The sequence below is a fragment of the Haemorhous mexicanus genome, chromosome 19 (assembly GCF_027477595.1).
Source record: "Haemorhous mexicanus isolate bHaeMex1 chromosome 19, bHaeMex1.pri, whole genome shotgun sequence".
Lineage (NCBI taxonomy): Eukaryota > Metazoa > Chordata > Aves > Passeriformes > Fringillidae > Haemorhous > Haemorhous mexicanus.
In genome coordinates, this window is record NC_082359.1 from 5,239,802 (window position 1) to 5,256,834 (window position 17,033).

At 46.4% G+C, this 17,033-nt stretch overlaps 1 protein-coding gene across 1 annotated transcript in view; it reads right to left on the reverse strand.

Moving 5' to 3' along the window:
- The window catches only part of MED13L (mediator complex subunit 13L), a 186,665-nt gene that overhangs the window by 16,834 nt on the left and 152,798 nt on the right, over positions 1–17,033 (reverse strand). The window contains exons 14-21 of the mRNA XM_059863897.1: positions 16,088–16,187; positions 12,588–12,808; positions 9,325–9,530; positions 6,117–7,063; positions 5,279–5,458; positions 3,466–3,689; positions 2,705–2,897; positions 655–1,102 (exon numbers count right to left, since the gene is read on the reverse strand). Coding sequence (XP_059719880.1) covers positions 655–1,102; positions 2,705–2,897; positions 3,466–3,689; positions 5,279–5,458; positions 6,117–7,063; positions 9,325–9,530; positions 12,588–12,808; positions 16,088–16,187 — 2,519 coding nt within the window. The remainder of the gene's footprint in view (positions 1–654; positions 1,103–2,704; positions 2,898–3,465; positions 3,690–5,278; positions 5,459–6,116; positions 7,064–9,324; positions 9,531–12,587; positions 12,809–16,087; positions 16,188–17,033) is intronic.

Below are 17,033 nucleotides of genomic sequence, written 5' to 3' on the forward strand. Positions count from 1 at the left end.
GGACCATCAGCAATGTGCATTATTATAAGAGTAATGAAAAACATGCTGCCTCAGGAAGTTACTTACATACAATGCTAAAAAACCTTTTCTTAATTTTTATGTGATGGATGGCTATTCATAATGAAGTCTTTAAAAAAGTTGTGCTGCCCAATTTTATTTTAAAGTAACAGGACTACAGTTGTGTCTCCTGACCTTACAGTGTGCCTGCTTGCAAAAGAACACCTGCAATGCAAAAAAAAAAAGGGAATAAATAAATCCATGGCTTGCATTTTGCATCTGTTAATGTTGCATGTGTGAGGGAGCCAGAGGAACTCAGCTCCATGAGGTACCTCCAAGTGCCAAGCCACAGGTGGAGCACACCCCATGTGTGCTGCAAGAACAGGGCAGGTGGAGAGTCTTAAGGCAGCTCCACATCCAAGCAGCTCAATCAGGCTGGGATTCTTGTGATGGAAAAGGGGAGGGATGTTTTTTCCAGCTCCCCTTTGTCAGTGACTGCTTCACACAGGAGCAGGCCCTGCTCTGCTCCCACCTGCTCGGCTGTGCTGCACCTGTCAGAGGGGCCTCTCCTTTGAAGGGTTCCCCTAAGGCTTAGAGGCTGCCTGAGCACAGGACAGGGGATTAGTGAGCAGCACTCCGAGCCACGTGAGCGCTTACCCTTCCTGTCCCTCTTGCTGCTGCTGTGGAAGGTTGGGGCCCGGCTCGGTGTCTGCCCCGGGGCCCGCGCTGCCCTGCGAGCGCTCGGCGGTGCCTCCCGCGGCGCTGCTGCTCTGCCCCGAGCCGGCATTGCCGCTGAAGCCCGGCGTGGAGGAGGTGCCCATCTGGCTGGCGCCGGGCGTGGCAGAGGACGCCGACAGCTGTGGCACCGAGGAGCCCGAGGAGGACGCGCTCCCTGCCGGAAGGCTCGTGGTGCCCGCGCTGGGCGTGGAGCTGAAGGAGCTGCCCGTGGCAGGAGCCCCAGCGGCGGCCGAGAGACACGAGGAGGAGCTGGAGGGAGCGGGACCCGAGCTCCCGGGAGCTGCCTGCGGCTGGCTCGGAGCCGGCGTTTGGTACTTGGGGGGCAGCAGAAGGCTGCTGTCCAGCTGCAGGGTGGCCAAGTAAGGTGCTGGAATGGCATGGAAAGAGGGATTAATGACAGTCAGATCAAAGGAACCTGCATCAACCTGTAAATCGGATGACGTTCCCTGCACTTTTACAACATTCTAATAGTACACAAATGCTAAGAGAATTGAATCTCCATGACCAATGTTTGCTTTGGAATCCATTTCTCAGGGTGTCAGTTTGAAGTGGTATGAATCAATTGTCTTTAAAACCAGGACTGACCTTGCAAGGCTTTGTGGCTTTAAGCTGGTACTGACATCTGCTGCTCTCTGGCCAAACTGTGTAGCAATAACAGCATTGTACAGTGCTCAGCTCTGCACTCTCTGACAGGTTCTCTCTGACAGGCTGAAAACCTTAGAGCCATTAACATCTGGGCTAAAATCATGGCAAACTTAAATGTAGTGATTTCTGCTGTGAGATACCACAGTGATAAATGAATATTTATTATTTATTTGCTCCCCAAGGTGGTATAAATCACCAGCAGGGAAGTTTCCAATGCTGCCCCTGCCAGACGCCTCAGGTGTGAACTGAGCAGCCCAGTTCCTCACCTGGCTGTGCACATGCTGCTTCTTTCTGTGGGGAACCCTGAGGCACTTCAGTAGTGTTATAAAAATTTCTCAGTTTGTCATAATTCCTCTGTCTCATGTTAAGATCCCAATTTTCAGTCACATACAATATATGTTGACCCTGGAACATTTTGGGAGGAAACAGCCATGTCTGTCCCCAGCTGAAACCACGTGACTCCAAGGACTCAGCCAGGAGAAGTCAGCTGATCGTACCCAGGAGATGTTACACCCTTCCACACTTTCAGGTTCTACAGTCCCTCACCAAACAAGTGCTCCTGACATTAGTGCAGTACAGAACAGACAAAACCAACCAGACTGTTGTTGACTGTTTTAACTGACACTGTTAAAAGTGTCATTCTTTCAGGGGGGAATTAAGCCAGCATGAGGTCCAGAGGAGAAGGTGCCTTCAGAGTCATGTGGTTCCAAGGATCCACACACTGCAGACTGAGGCCTCAGGCACCAAGGACACCAGCACTTTCTCTTCTGCCCCTGTGTTAACTCATTGCCTCGGCGGAGTCCCAGTGACCTCCCCTCTCCTATAAATACACCTTTACACTGGAGGCCACCGTGACACAGCTCTGTCACACAGGTGGGATGAGATGTGTCAGCAGCAATAAACCAGATCCATGGACACCTTCAGGCTTGTGTGGAACACCTGTCCCATCCCAGGAAGTATTCGGGGCCAGGCTGCAGAGGACTTGGAACAACCTGGTCTGGTGGAAGGGTCCCAAGGGGTAGAACAGGATGAGTTTTATGGCCCCAATCAGACCAGACTGTCATTCTGTGATCTTTGTGATACACAAAGACCTTATACTAAACTGACTTTTCTAAAAAGATAAGAATTTGAATCTCTGACACAATCCCCAGAGTGACAAACAACTCAACTTTCTTAAGCAGGCAAATTTAACATGGAAGAATTTAAGAGAAAGCCTTGTAATATCTTTTAAATTTTAAACAGACCATAATCAGCATCTTTAGCAAACCCTCACTGGGTTTGCAGATGCCCCTCAGCGTGCCCAGAGCCGTGGGGTGTCACTCACCGAGGTGATGGCGGCAGACCTGCGCGTAGAGCTTGAGCCTGGAATGATTGTCACAGTCCTCGGAGCCCCAGGGCTGGCTGAACCACTCGCTCACCAGCTCGTCCGTCAGCTTCTGCGCCACGCTCTTGCCCACCCGCATGATCCCGTCCCGCAGCACTTTGCAGATGGGCTTGTGCTGCCCAAGTCTGCACATCTGCCAGGGGAGAGAAGCACAAATGCCTGTAAGGAGATGCCAGCCACCCCAGGATGTTACAGAGACTGGTTTGTGGCTTAAGCCCCTCATTCTCAGCAAACAGCTAGGGACTTCTTAATAAATATCTAAAAAAAAGGTTACATTTATCTGTTGGCTTGAACTGCACTCGCAGCAAAACTAAGGTTATGAAGGAATCTGACATATTAGGGAGTACATGCTAAAGAAACAAATGCTTTTATCCCCAGCCTAGGCAACTGTGAAAAAGCAACAGCTTCTTTAATGTGCTCCTTGCTCTTTAGGCTTGGTTGGGCCATCACTGGGAAGCTGCAGCTCTATTAATGCTGCTGGGAAGAACAGACAGCAACAAACACTCCAAAATGCCCAGAGAATCCCAGCGTCACTCAGACAGCATTCATGGACTCTGAAAGTGCAGAAAGCCCTCAGAATGAAAAAAAAACCCTCATTCTTATAATTGTTACTTTAAACCTCAGATTTCTCCCAGTGGACATGCACTGGAACAGCAATGACACTTAAGAAGCAATAATTCAGTGTGGTCCCTCTTTCCAACCTCGTATACAGCACTCAAGTCCCTGAAGAAAGTTTTGGCTCCGTCGAGCAAGGCCTCATTTTCCGGACACACCACGATGTAGGCGACATCCCGGTGGCCCCCGTAGGGGTCCAGCAGGAGCCTCTCCCAGAAGGGCAGGGAGAAGGGAGAGATTGTCAGGAAGTCCTTGTCATAGCCCACCAGCAGCGTCGGGATCGGGAGAGGCTCAGGAGATTCTTCAGAGCCTTCACAGGAGAAAAAACAAATAAAGAAAAAATGTTAAATTATCTGGTTTGACTGCAGTGGGTCTCTGATGGCCCAGGAAGTGGGTTCTTTTACAGGAATATTGGAAATCACTGATCCCTTGCTGTTCTGAGTGTCCTACATGTTTATCATGGAGTGGAAATGGTTATCAAGGGTGTGCCATGCCTGATAAACCATGTGCTCCCAGCCCTTCTTCTTGGAAAAGATATTTAATAAAGGAGAGGGAAGATTTATATCGTACTTAAGGAATGTCATATAATCAAAGTTGTTGGCCAAAGTAGAGGGAGCTGATCCAAGCACCACTTAAACTTTCCTAGAAAGCTGCAATAAAACATCTCCCAGTGTACTCCAAGCTCATGTACTGCCCTTCCTGAGGCTTCATCTTCTGGTTTTCCTTTGTCATATCCATAACCATAGCCATGGTTCAGTCACAAGTAATAACAGTAACACACAAAGTCTGACCTTACAGCTCTTCATCTACCTCCACCTGGTTGTGCAAAATTACTGATGCTTAGAGAAATTCATTCCCAGGTATAAAACACTACACAAAGTTATAATTCTAAAAACTGCCTCCTGCCCTTCTCCATAGGATGTGCTCCAAGCACTGCTGTCCTCACAGAGAGGATTATTACCCAGTGTAACAGGGTGTCTCCCAGATACTGCCTCAGTAGAAGAAATATTGCTGAAAATGTCAAGCTAAAATATACCCAGTAGTTCCCGCAGAATATAATTCAACTTTATTAAAAAGTCAGCATCCAGTAAAATTCACTGACTTTCCATCAAATGTGCTCTGCACTCTATGGAATGTTGGTACTATTCTCTGATAACAATTGGCAAATCCTAACTCTTCAAATTACAAATGCTGGGAAAATTATTAGAAGTGCTGCTGGTGGAGCATAACAGCTTTAGACAAGAACTGGAGTTACCCCCAGTTGTTCCAGCCCCAAGCAAAGGAGCAATATATCAAATACCAATAGCAAAGTGTGGTGGAGCTGGTAGGAAAAACATAAAACCAGACTGCACTGGTTAAGTCTGAAATAAACTGCAAGCAAGGAATACAGATTGAAATGTCAGTCGTTATTCTGCAAACCTACACACACAAAATCTGGTTTGTTATTTTGCATTTTACAGAAGTGCCACTTACAGCCAGGAGATACTGAAAACTTCTCATTAATGCTACAGGAACCTGCATGGAGAAAGCATTCCCAGTTTTTCAGGATTTGCAGAGCTCACACAGGCTCTGTTCCCATTATGATGTGGCTGATTTCAGCAGCTCCCTCTGCTCCCATTTTGTCTACACTGGGTTGCTTTGATCTGAGCCAGTGCCCCTTCAGGTGGGGGGCTGAGCCTCACCCACAGTTTCTGTTCCCTGTAAATGTGCATCACCTGGAGGGGTAAAACCTTCACCAGGGTGTCACAAAGGCCTTTTGAGGCACTTTAAACCTCTGTGAAGAGCCCCCCACCCCATAACCCCAAGCTGTATGATCAGCCCCTTCCTATCATTTCCAGGACAAAGTGCCCATTTCTAGGAAGCTGCACTCTGACTTGGCACAGAGCCCAGTGTAGGTACCATAGGTCCCCCGTCCTGCCATCTTATGGAATTGCTGCCAGGTAAGTGGTCCCTGCACGTGCTGGATGTTCTCCCAGGTCCTTCCTGTCCGCTTCTTCTGGATGGCATCCTGGAGAAAGGGCTGCAGGGAGAGCAGCATGCGCACCACGTCCTGGGAGGAGAGCATGCTGATGTCCAGCACTGCAAGAGACAAGGAGCTGCAGTCACTTCAGGGAGGGACAGCAATCCCTCAGACACAGCAACAGCATTTGTGGATTGTTCCTTGAATTGCTCTGCACACTGCCCATGGAATTTGGACACCTCTAATTAGGTGGATGGTACTCAATGTGCCATTTCATGGCATTTCCAAAAACACTGCTGTCACCACAGGCCTTTACACACACATTTCAGTATCACTGGTGTCCAGCTCAGGTCACAATATGTCAAAGCAATATATCTTCAGTATACAAACAAGTAATATTTAATTGTAATTTTTTTCCCCCCTTGGTACTTCTTCCCCTTTCCCCCCCTAACTCAAACAGAGCAATTCTGTTCTGCTGACTGCTTATACCCTTCTCCAAAATCAAAAAGGGCCCCTAATTTTGCTTCCCCCCAAATACCTGAATCTGCTTCAGATTTGTGAACTTCCACAGACTCATTCCCTATTTAGGCCACAAAGTCTGAGGACAACTACATTATTGGTACTTTAGATGTAATTTACAAGCTTTCAGAAATCTATTTTATCTCTAGCATTTTTTAGTCCTGTCATTTGCCACATAAAGATGATGTGGGTCACAACTAAACAAATTTACAGAGGTCACAAAACATTCAGAGACAAAAGGCTCAGCTGTGCACGTACCGTTGCTGTGAGGCCAGGAATGGACAGTGGCACTTCGGACAAGGGCTTCGTCCACCTTGCCCCCCGTGGGGTTGTCCACGTACTGCCTGCCCTGCTCCAGGGCATTGAAACATTCCACCCAGGAGTCGTTGCTGTCAGCCTGCAGCCGGTCGTAGCTCAAGTTGACACAGGGCAGCGTCTGGCGGTTGTTGGAGGCCATGTAATCCAGGCAGCTCAGCGAGGTGAAGGGCTGCGTGTGCTGGTTCTGCAGCAGCAGCAGGAGGCTCATGGGAGGCTCCTGGCTCCTCCTGGCTCCCTCTCCCATCTGCGAGATCAAGTTGCTCTGGCAGATCATCAGTCGCCTTTCTGCAGCCTGGCCGATGTCCGAGGTCTTGCCGAAAATATCCAGCTCGTCCTCGATGAAGAGCCCGGAGTTGTAGCCGAGCTTGCGGTTCATGATGGCGCTGAAGCCGCAGGTGCAGCGGTACTGATCCTCGTTGGAGGAGTCGGGGATGTACAGCCCCACATCGGCGCCCTTGATGTTCATGTTGCAGGCGCAGATGCAGCAGCTGTCGAAGTTCCTGTCCTTGAAGATGTTGAGCACGGAGTCGGAGAGGATCAGGGTCACGTACAGGCTGTGCGCCTCCGGGATGGGCTGCACCGTGCCCGGCTCCACCGAGTTGAGCGGCCGCGTGGTGGAGGGGGTGGAGGCGGGGGAGCCCTGGTCCGTGCTATCGTACTTGACGGAGCCCTGGCCGCTGGCGGTGCCCCCGCCCCGGGGAGTCCTGGGCGTGCGCGGCGTGCGCGGCGTGGGCACCGAGAAGCGCGGCGTGGCCGGGGACGGCAGCACCCCCGCGCCGCTGTTGCTGGCAGGGGCCGCGCTGTTGAGCGTCACCGGCGTGCTCATCTGGGGCGTGCTCATCTGCAGGTAGTCCTGGTCCGCCAGGCTGCCCACGCTGGGCACGTTGCTGCAGGGAAGGGATGGGAACAGAGAACCGTTCTTTCAAAGCTCATTTTTAAATACAAGGAGATAGTGGAATCTGAAGGGATTCATTGAAACTGCAGTAAAGAGCACCCTGGTCATAACCTTGACTCATGGCTCTCAGCAGAACTCAGAATTCTTACCACAAGCACCACTGTTCCTTATCATTGTGATAAAAAGTATTACTTCACCCTCTTAAAGATTATTCTTATGGCTTAAAACTCAAATGCTCTTGAGAACAATTTCTAGATAAATGATCAAGTTAAAATTTAGAATGTTTGCAACTTTATTAGAGAAAAAAGAAAGAATAGTAGCTTTTATTTTAAACGCTACTATCTGTAAAGTGATACAGATTAGTAGGAATGAAAGTATTTCAGGGAGATAGAAATCTTTATTTTAGAAATGATCACTTGAAATGGCTGTCAAAAGTCATACATGTGGCTCTGATACATGGTGTCACCTCATGGACACACTCTGTATGTCTGATTCTATAAACTCAAATCCTCATTTCGGATTACACAGTCTATGGCATAATGGGATATATTCCATTACAACTCTTAGTCCAGTAAAGCTAAGAATCGTATTTTTGGGTCATGTCCATTCATGACTGAGCTTTATTACTCTGTTTTTGTAATTTCCTGCTAAATTCAAGTGACCACAGAAGAATCTGTACATTCCCGTGAGATCTGTCTTCCATCTGCAAGGACTCATTTCAGGAAACAGGTAATAAGGGACCAACCAAAGAAAAAGATCTTACTTTTCTCTTTCCACATCACTTCTAACCTGCTTACTTTTCCTGTAATGTGTTAATTACATATTAGAATGAGGAGAGAGTGTAAGAGCTCAATGAGTCCCTGGATAAGGAAGGGGAAACAGGATTTTTCCATGTTTGTCTGTTCTCACAGTGTATTTTGTGTGTCATTGGAAAGAACTAGCATTTGAATGCCCACCTATCATTAGTGACTTGAAAAGGAAAACACTGAAGACCTCTTTCCTTACAACCATTTTATTACCTTGAACTGATGTGTGTCCAACTCAAAGCAGGAGAGGGGAAAATAATGAAGCAGAGTCTGAAGGAGTTGTGGAGCTGCAGCAGAGTGAGTGCCTCAGACTAATAAGAAAAGGTGACCTAGAAACCCTGATTGGCAATCACCACTCTGTCGGAAGCCTGCAGTAATAATCCTCACTCTAATTGGATTAGATTGAAAATGAAAGGGTTTTTTCCCCCAACAAATACCTGAAATTAATAACCAGCTCAGACCTGGTGCATCAGTTACTATTAGGAAAAAACCTGAGAATTAAATTGCTCCCTAGGCACTATATCAAGGGTTTACAATTTCTTCTTTGCAATTCTTTTGAGAACACTGAAGGACCCTTTGGGGCTGCAAAAGGACTGATTTAAAGGATTTACAGACTGATTTAAAGATACAGACTGCTTCCTCTAGAAGTGAAGTAGTGCAGCAGGAGAGCTTTGTACTATTACTATGCTTTTTAGGAGGTTTTATTAATTTAATGGTGCAATTCTTGCTAGCTTTCAAAACCTCCAGCAATGAATTTCCTCCATAAACATTGCTAATTTCTGAGAACTGAGTGAGGAATCCAAGCTTTGAAAATGAATGTCAGTGGTTCCCTGTAGGTCACAGCACTCTCCTCTTTTGTATCAGGAAGGGTGGGACAGGACAGGAATGGACCAACATCTGTCTGATCAGCAGCTCCCCACAGCTCCACCACAGGAGCTCAGAGGAGCTCCCAGGGGAGCACAGACTGGGGAGCTCTCACTGGCCCACTCAACATTTCCAGAGCCTTCAGAATGGCAAATGGAATCACCAGGACCAGAGATCACCAGGCTGGAGCTCAAAGTGACACAAGGGAGCCTGGCTGGAGGCTGGACATGGAAATGGGAGGGCAGAGATGTGATGGGTCCAGTGCATTCATTTTGTTCCCCAACACTTGTGGTTTCTGTTGAATTACAATTATTTTCCTGTATCAGAAATTACCATTAATTCAGGTTGCACGTTCCAGTTCTTTTAAAAGCACTGAGAGTGGACACACACTGTAAAAGCCCTGACTGCCAAAGCCAGGGTTATATGTTACTGCTATCAGAACTGTTTTGAGCTCAGTCAATGACAAACCTAAAGGTTTGAAATACATTTGCAGGTTGAAGCACTGTCAATACAAACAACCATTTTAGCTACCCAGCTTTAGGCATGGGCTTGACAGACCCACTTCCTCCAAGGCTGTACTTACTTGTAGCCATCTCTGATGAAAGTGGCTGCAGGTGGCAATGGAAGTTGTTCAATTTTTGGAGGAACAGCCCAAGAAGGCCTGAAGATGCAGGCATCTGGAATCTTCAGAGGTAGGAGGCACTGGCTGGGCAGGATCTTCAGTGGAGCAAACAGGGAAGAGCCCACGAAAGGTTGAAATGATGGAACTTTGTGCACGTACGAAAAATCCTGTAACGTCCAAGTGACCTTGGTTAGAACAGTGTGGTCAGGCTTCTCTTTGGGTATTTTTTTTAATTAAAATCTATTGTACTGTTTAAACCCTCTACAATTACCTTTTTCCCCCAGAATGAACTATATTTCTTCTACAAGGCATTCAAGAGTAATTCCTTCAAGGAAACTCAGCTGAGGCTCCCTGTTATCCTGAGATGCTGCACAGCTTTATGGCAGGAGGTTTCACAATTGCATCAGGCTCATTTCAGACAAGCTGTGCCTGAAACATGAGTAGTGCACTATGAAAATTGCACACTACCTAACTTTTAGCACCTCATTTAGGCACTTATAAGGTTGATCTTTGCAAGACTTCCGTGCTGACAGTGGGGAGAGGCTGTCACAATGTGAGGAACCCTGAGGTGCCTTGAGAGGCAGCCTCCAAATAACCCCCACTGTGGGGGTTCACATCACTTTAGCAATAACAGTGCACACTATGCACATGCCAATCATTACATAGAGTATTAAATACAAATATCTAAACAATCCAGCAAACACAGGATTAACTATCAATGAAGTTCAGCCCAGCTGGGCTAGCAGTGACTGTCACATTTGCTTGCAGAGAGTGATGACAAGAACTTCAGCCAGAGTTTCTAGAGCTATTCCAGCTCTTTCAGGAGAACAGAATTAGTCCTCTTGAGGCACTACTGCAAAGTAAAAATCAGCATGAAAACAGTAACAGCAGTCTCAGTATTTAACATCTCATTAGAGCTTTGCATTTTTTTCCCTTGCACCTTGTCAAGCATTGAGGGATGAGGAATGTGTGGACTTCTATCTCCAGCTGCAGAATGCTCAGCACAAGGAATCTACTTCCATGTTCTCAGGATGATCAGCAATGGGTTTAGTGCTTGTTTCCCCCACTGGTGTGTATGAGCAGGTGTGACACACACAGAAGCAAGTCAATTGTGCTGTTGGAAATGTTCTCAGGCAGAATTGAAGTATTTTAATACTCCTGTAATGGCTGTGAGGGAGATTAAAATATCTTTGGTATCAGTGACGCCCTGAAATCTGCTCCCACTCCAAAACCTTCAGCTCAAGAAATTCCAAGACAGACTGTTTTTTCCCAGGCCCAAGTTATCCTATTCTTGAACAATTTACTGCACAAGCAGAAGAGAAAAACCAGCAAGGTCTGTGGCAAGGCAAAGTCTTACAAACTGTATAAAAAAAACTTATTTCAAACTCCTGTAGTGGTATAACAACTTGTGGATGCACCAGCTCAAGATGGGCAATGGAGGCTGTCCTGGAGCACACTCTGAGAGGTGCCTCTTCCCAGTGTGCCTCCAAGTGAGAGTTCAGGGAGGAAGGAAGGAAGGAGAGATCTGGCAGTACCAAAGCAGACTCAGCCCATGTCCTGATGTCCAGCTGCCTTCTGCTATCAGGAGAGACACTGGGAATTCCCTCCCACATCTGCAAAGCCCCTTTCTCCACTGAAGTGCTGGTACAAGCTCCCTGCCAGCTCAGCCCTTGGCAGGAGAATGAGCTGGGAATTCTGGGGTCTGACTGGACACCCTGGACTGGCACCAAAACATGGCAGCACAACCCTGGAATGCTGTCCCACACACTGTCCTGCTTCCTGCCAGGGACAGGGACTCCCTTCTCTCCCAGGGACAAAACTGAAAGCTCCTGTGGAAGAATTCACCCTGTGGGACTTGCCACAGCCTCCCTTGCAGTCTGCCTGAGGGATGCTATTCCTGCTGGCAGGAAAATGTCCTGGGTGACAGCTGACCACATCATTTACACTGAACAAAGGCATCCATCAGCATCCTCACACCAACACACAGCCACTTCTTGTTCATGCAGCTGCAAGTGTGTCCCTGGCTCAGCAATGCAGACCCCTAAAAATGAGCCCTCAATCAATTCCAACACAGGCACAAAGGAGAGGGAAGGAGGTGGTGCTGGGGAGAGAGATGGCTGCTGAAATAGAAGGAACAGGCTGTGGCACAGGAGGGACAGAGTGGGTCTGAAGGAGAAGAATTAGGCTATCCAATCAAAGGCTGGGGACTACCAGGAAGCCAGAGTTAAAGTGGGCATCTCCCTTTTTTATTCCCTGTGTACAGAGCAGCTTGCTGCAGAACAACATGCTGTGCATTTCCACACAAAAAGTGCATTTTTTATTAAAAAGAACCCCTCAGGCTGTATGCATGGAAATATGGCAACAGTACCTTCTGACAAAGGTGATAAAGGCAGCCCCAGAAGTTCAGTAATGCAGGACACACAGGCAGAATGATTTGTGCCCTGCTCTTACCCTGTGATGGAACAATGACACAACCAATGTATATCAGTGCTGATGCTGGGTCCCTCCATGGGATGCTATGAAGAAATGGCCACACTGGGATGTCACAAGAACCCAGAGTCCCCAGCTACAAACAGCTCTTTACTGAGACACTACAGGACTCAAGAGAGGAGGAACTAGGTGACATTACCTGACCTGTGTTATACAGAAAGTCAGATAAGAATGGTCCCATCTGGCCTTAAAACTTGTGAAGTAACATCAGCTGAAGAAGAAACAGAGCAAGTTCAACCCCTGGGCTTTCTCAGAGAGTTTCAACCCTAACCAAAAAAGGAACATTTCAGAGAGACAAAGGCAGCCTTTCTACATGCACCACTTTATCCCACTGTGTGCCAGCCTGGCAGCAGCGAGGGGGGGCACAGCAAAGGTGCCATAGAGAAATTATCTAAAGAAATACATCATTTAACAGCTACTTAGCCACAAGTGTGGTGTTTTCCCACACATGTACATTCTTACTGTTAGGCACAGGGCTCATTTCACAGACAATATTGTTTGTTTCCTGAGAACACCCAGAACCATTACAAACATAAAATTACAAAATGCCTACAGTTAAAATCAGGGAAACAATTAAAAAGCTCTTCTACTAGAGAAGAATATTTTTCCAGCTCTAGGGCTGTCAGGTCCAGCTCACATTTGTTAGTTGCTACACACACTACACGGGACTTGTTTATAAAACTCAAAGTGTGCATAGAGGAGTTTGTAAAAATCCCACATTTCTGGGATGTTACCTTAATTTCTTCAGGTTTAGGGCTACCTAATCCATCCTCCACCTCCATTTTAAACTCAGCCAGCTGTGTTGGAACCATGTTGACCATAGGACTCTCCATCATTCCCAAGGCAGTCACAGTCTCTGAACTTATTCCATCTTTGTAATTCATCACTGGGGAGAAGGCAGGGTGCTGTTCTAAAGAGGGTGGTGTTGGAAACATCCTTTGGAGATCTGCCACAGCTGAAGAGGATGAAATAACACAGTTAATCATTCAAATACAAATTCTCAAGGAAATTCAATAAAACAGAAGAGACCAATTCAATGCTAGCTCTTATTTCATTAGTTAAAAACTAGCAAAGCTTCTCCAGACTTACTGGGGTTCTGACAGCAGTGTAAGTGTAGGCCAAAAGTTAACTCCTAGGGATAAATTCCCCAAATTCCTAGGGATACTCTGCAAGGTTATTGTTCAGCAGAAACAACAACCTGGTAGATGGACAAACAAATGCAGAGTTTACCAGCAACTAATAAATCCTTCAAAACTGAAGAGCTGAATTGACATAAACACCAAGCTCACCCCAGTGACTGTTTCTAAGAAGCCACAGCAGAGTTTCCTCCCTTTGCCAGAGCTGACCTAGCCCTAAAACAGGAGGCCTTTGGAATTCATGTGCCCTGAGCTGGATTTCTCCACTCACTGTAGCCTTGTCTTTGCATGACAACACAAATCCTGCCACAAACATGGGCAGTTCTGCCCAGGAGCAGACTTCCAGGCATCCCAAAGTTCCAGTGCCAGAGAAGCCACAAAATTATCATTCTCCATCACAAGACATTAAGCCAGGAAGATCCCTAAATGACTTCTCAGGAAATGAACGTAGTGGAATCATCCACTGTCTATTTTTCTTCTTTAAGCAGAACCAACAGAGATGCTCTCTACAGTTTAATGCAATCAAACACAAATCATAGCAAAGGCTTGCATGTTCTCCTCCCAACTACAGCTTCCATATTTATTTTGTGTCACATTCAGCATAAATGCTTTCTTTTCCTGACTTAAATTAGGACAGATTCTCTCTGGACAAAACCACTCCAATTAGAGGAGGGTGAATTCCCACAAGTGTCTCCTCTTAGATACCTTTTTGGACAGATTTAATGCCCAATCCCATTTCCATACACAAGCTGATGGGACAGAAGGACACTCTTACACTCAGTAACATCTGCAGCCTAAAGACTATGGAAAATTCATAAATTAATACATATGGGTTTCTGACTGGTCAACACTGTTGTGGAAATCCAAACAGGTAAGAAGTACTGTTCTCAAAAAAGAACAGAAAAAGGCAGAAATAAGAGATGGGATTAGAATTATCTATGGACTATGAATACCTGCACTAACAGTACATTAGTGTAGGATGCTGCAGCCTCAGGATGTGCCTCCACTCTACCTTAACAGAGCCAGCCCTGCATGGGATGCTTTTGTGCTCAGAGATGACACAGCCAGGCTACTGAACTCTTTAGACAAAGGGATACCACTCAAATAGGGGCAGTCCACTCAAAATGCAGTTCTTTTGGTAATAGCTGTCCCAGCTGAACCCAGTCCTTCACAATCTGGAGCAGCAAAGTAAACAATGGGCTATGAATTATTCCCACTCTGTCCATATTCTTTTTCCCCCACTCTTTCAGTATCTGAATTTAAAAGCCCTCAGTCTTGTCCTGATACAGGATAAATTAAAGCTGAAAAAAAGTTCAGCAGAATGGAAGAAACTCTTTTCCACCAACATTAGTATGGAATACAATGTTCAGGCTGGCAGCTGTATTGGCTCCCTCTGTTTCTCAGCAGAGAGAGGTGCTTTAGGCACAGGAAGGGGACAGGGAGGAAGGTGAAAATGAAGGGTGGCCAGTAGGAATTTATGATGCTGTACAAGGCACTTCAGCTCCCCACAGACACTGCTGTGCCTCCACAGCTCGTGGCAAGGCCACAGCTACAAGTGGAGTCTATCTGTTTAACTTCACACTACATCATTTTCTCACCTCCAGCTCACTCCACTTAGCAAAATTCTGCAGTGCAGATTCATAAAAAAGTTTAATTACAAAATATCCCCCAACCCTACAGCAACAGGCAACTATCATTATTCATTTTCATGTGTGTCATGCTTGAAAAAGCTTTGCATATTTTAAAAAGCTATGGATCAACTAAACCTGTCAAAATCCAATCTCTGTATACTTCAGACTTCTACATTTGAGTAAATCAGCACAGCTTTTATGGGTCCATAAAACTCTGACTCATCTCCTTCAGACTGGTTTTTTTCTTCACCTCAATTTGTTCTCATTACCAGCTGAAGTTAATGAGAAGGTATTAAAGAATGATTTGCAGAGAGATTGGATTTCTGCTTATAGTGGCCACAGAAATCAAACACTCTTTCCTTCTCACCACAAAGTAATTTGTAATTTGATTTGTTACTATTATACCAAAAATTCTCACCTTCCTCCTGTCCCACAAACACAGACACATTTCTCCTTCATCTCAAGAGAAATGCCACTTACACCCAGAATCAGGGATCTGTTCAGGTCAGAAAAGCCCTCTGAGATCATCAACTCCAACCACTGCCAGCACTGCCAAGGCCCCTGACCCATGTCCCCAAGTGCCACATCCACAGGGCTGGTAAATCCCTCCAGAGATGGGGACTGCAGCACTGCCCTGGGCAGCTGTGACTGGGCTTTAGAACCCTTTCAGGGAAGGATTTTTCCAATATCCAACCTGAGCCTCCCCTGGCACACTTGAGGCCGTTCCCTCTCCTCCTGTCCCTGTTCCCTGGGAGCAGAGCCCGACCCGGCCAGCTGCCCCCTCCTGTCGGGTACAAGAAATGCAGCAAAGCCCTCAAACCTCAGAGTACAAGTTACTATTCCCAACAGCTGTTGGCACAGTCCTTAGAAAAAAAGCAATCTAATTTCACAATTTCAGAAGTTTCCTGCACTCCCACAACCTCCCTTGTCCATGTGCAGAGCCTGCACAATCATCACTACCACAAGCACCTATAAAAGGTCCACACCATACCTCCAATTAGAACCCAGCACTTTGATTTTAATCATGCACTTCCAAATCCAGATTCAACCCTGAAGGTGATTTTAGTTTTAATTTGTCAAATGTTCAATGCAATTTTCTTCCAAGGCAGGTTGCACCATCATGGCCATGGTTTTAAATTATTTGATTTCGTTAAGCAGAAGGATTTATACATAAAAAGGGATTTGGTGGTGGTGGAAGTGCCCAACAGTGAGCAGAGAAGAGAGGGGAAAGCTTCCAAAGGAAGATTTGTAACAAATCCCTCTCATAGTTCTAGACTAAGACAACAATGTCAACAGAAGAGCACCTCACATATCAGCGGGCTCATTAAAAATCCACGTCTGTATTACCACTGCCCTCATGAAAAGCTGGCAATTGCAGCACAGGAGCACCCCCAGTGAGCCCAGAGCCTCCAGAGGGCTGTGCACTGAGCCAGGGTGGGGGTGAGAGCTGAGGAGCTCGGTACTCACTGGGAGGGTAGGGCACCGCAGTCCGGCCGTCCTTGCCCAGCGGCCGCTCCTCGGAGCCCGCTGCCGGCAGCTTGGAGGAGCGCAGGGCTGGGGACACGGCCTGCAACACCAAACACTGCAGTCAGCACAGCCTGACACCTCCGGTGGCACTGCACAGCAGAGACAATGGCTGCTCTTCCACTCCCCCACCCGCTGCCCAAAAGGAGTCTGGATTTCTTCCCCTCTTTCAACACCAAAAACAAAAAGAAACATTTGCCTGTCTATATATCCCCCCATAAATTGATGCATACGTACAACGATGCATTTTTATAGTTCTATACACATACAAATTATATTCAAAATGTTATCACAAGCCCTGAGCTTGAAATGCACGTGACTGCTCTATTTATTTCCATGTTTGGATTACTCCAAGGTAGCAATGGGAATATGATACAGAGTGAGCCCAACACAGGCAAATGTTAAGACAGGAAAAACATTAGGGCTGTCCAGGGTAACTTCAGAGAAGAAAGTAATTTTTTATTTTGACAGAACAATCCTCTGGTAGATTTGTATATTAACTGTGGCATCTGAAGTGCAGTTTGTGTGGAACCACAGTAAGGAAATTGGTGCACTTGTAAAGTCCTGTCAAGAACAAGGCATAAGACTTTAAACACTGTTATCTACTAATAGTCACTTTAAGACCACCTTCTGTATCATTATGGTTGTATTAGATTATGTTTAAAGATAGTGACTATCCAAATCTTTGCCTTCCCAGGCAATTTACTGCCCCTCATAACTGATACAAATCTGCACTTCCCTCTGTATTTCCTAACATGAAGCAACTATTTCTCTTTGCACTGAAATGAAGTGCTTGGAGGAATATGAGGTAAGTGACTTAGAGAATTACTGGAATCCTGCAAGGTTGAATTTATTTTTCTTTGGGCAGGTTCTCAGACAAGGTAAGAGT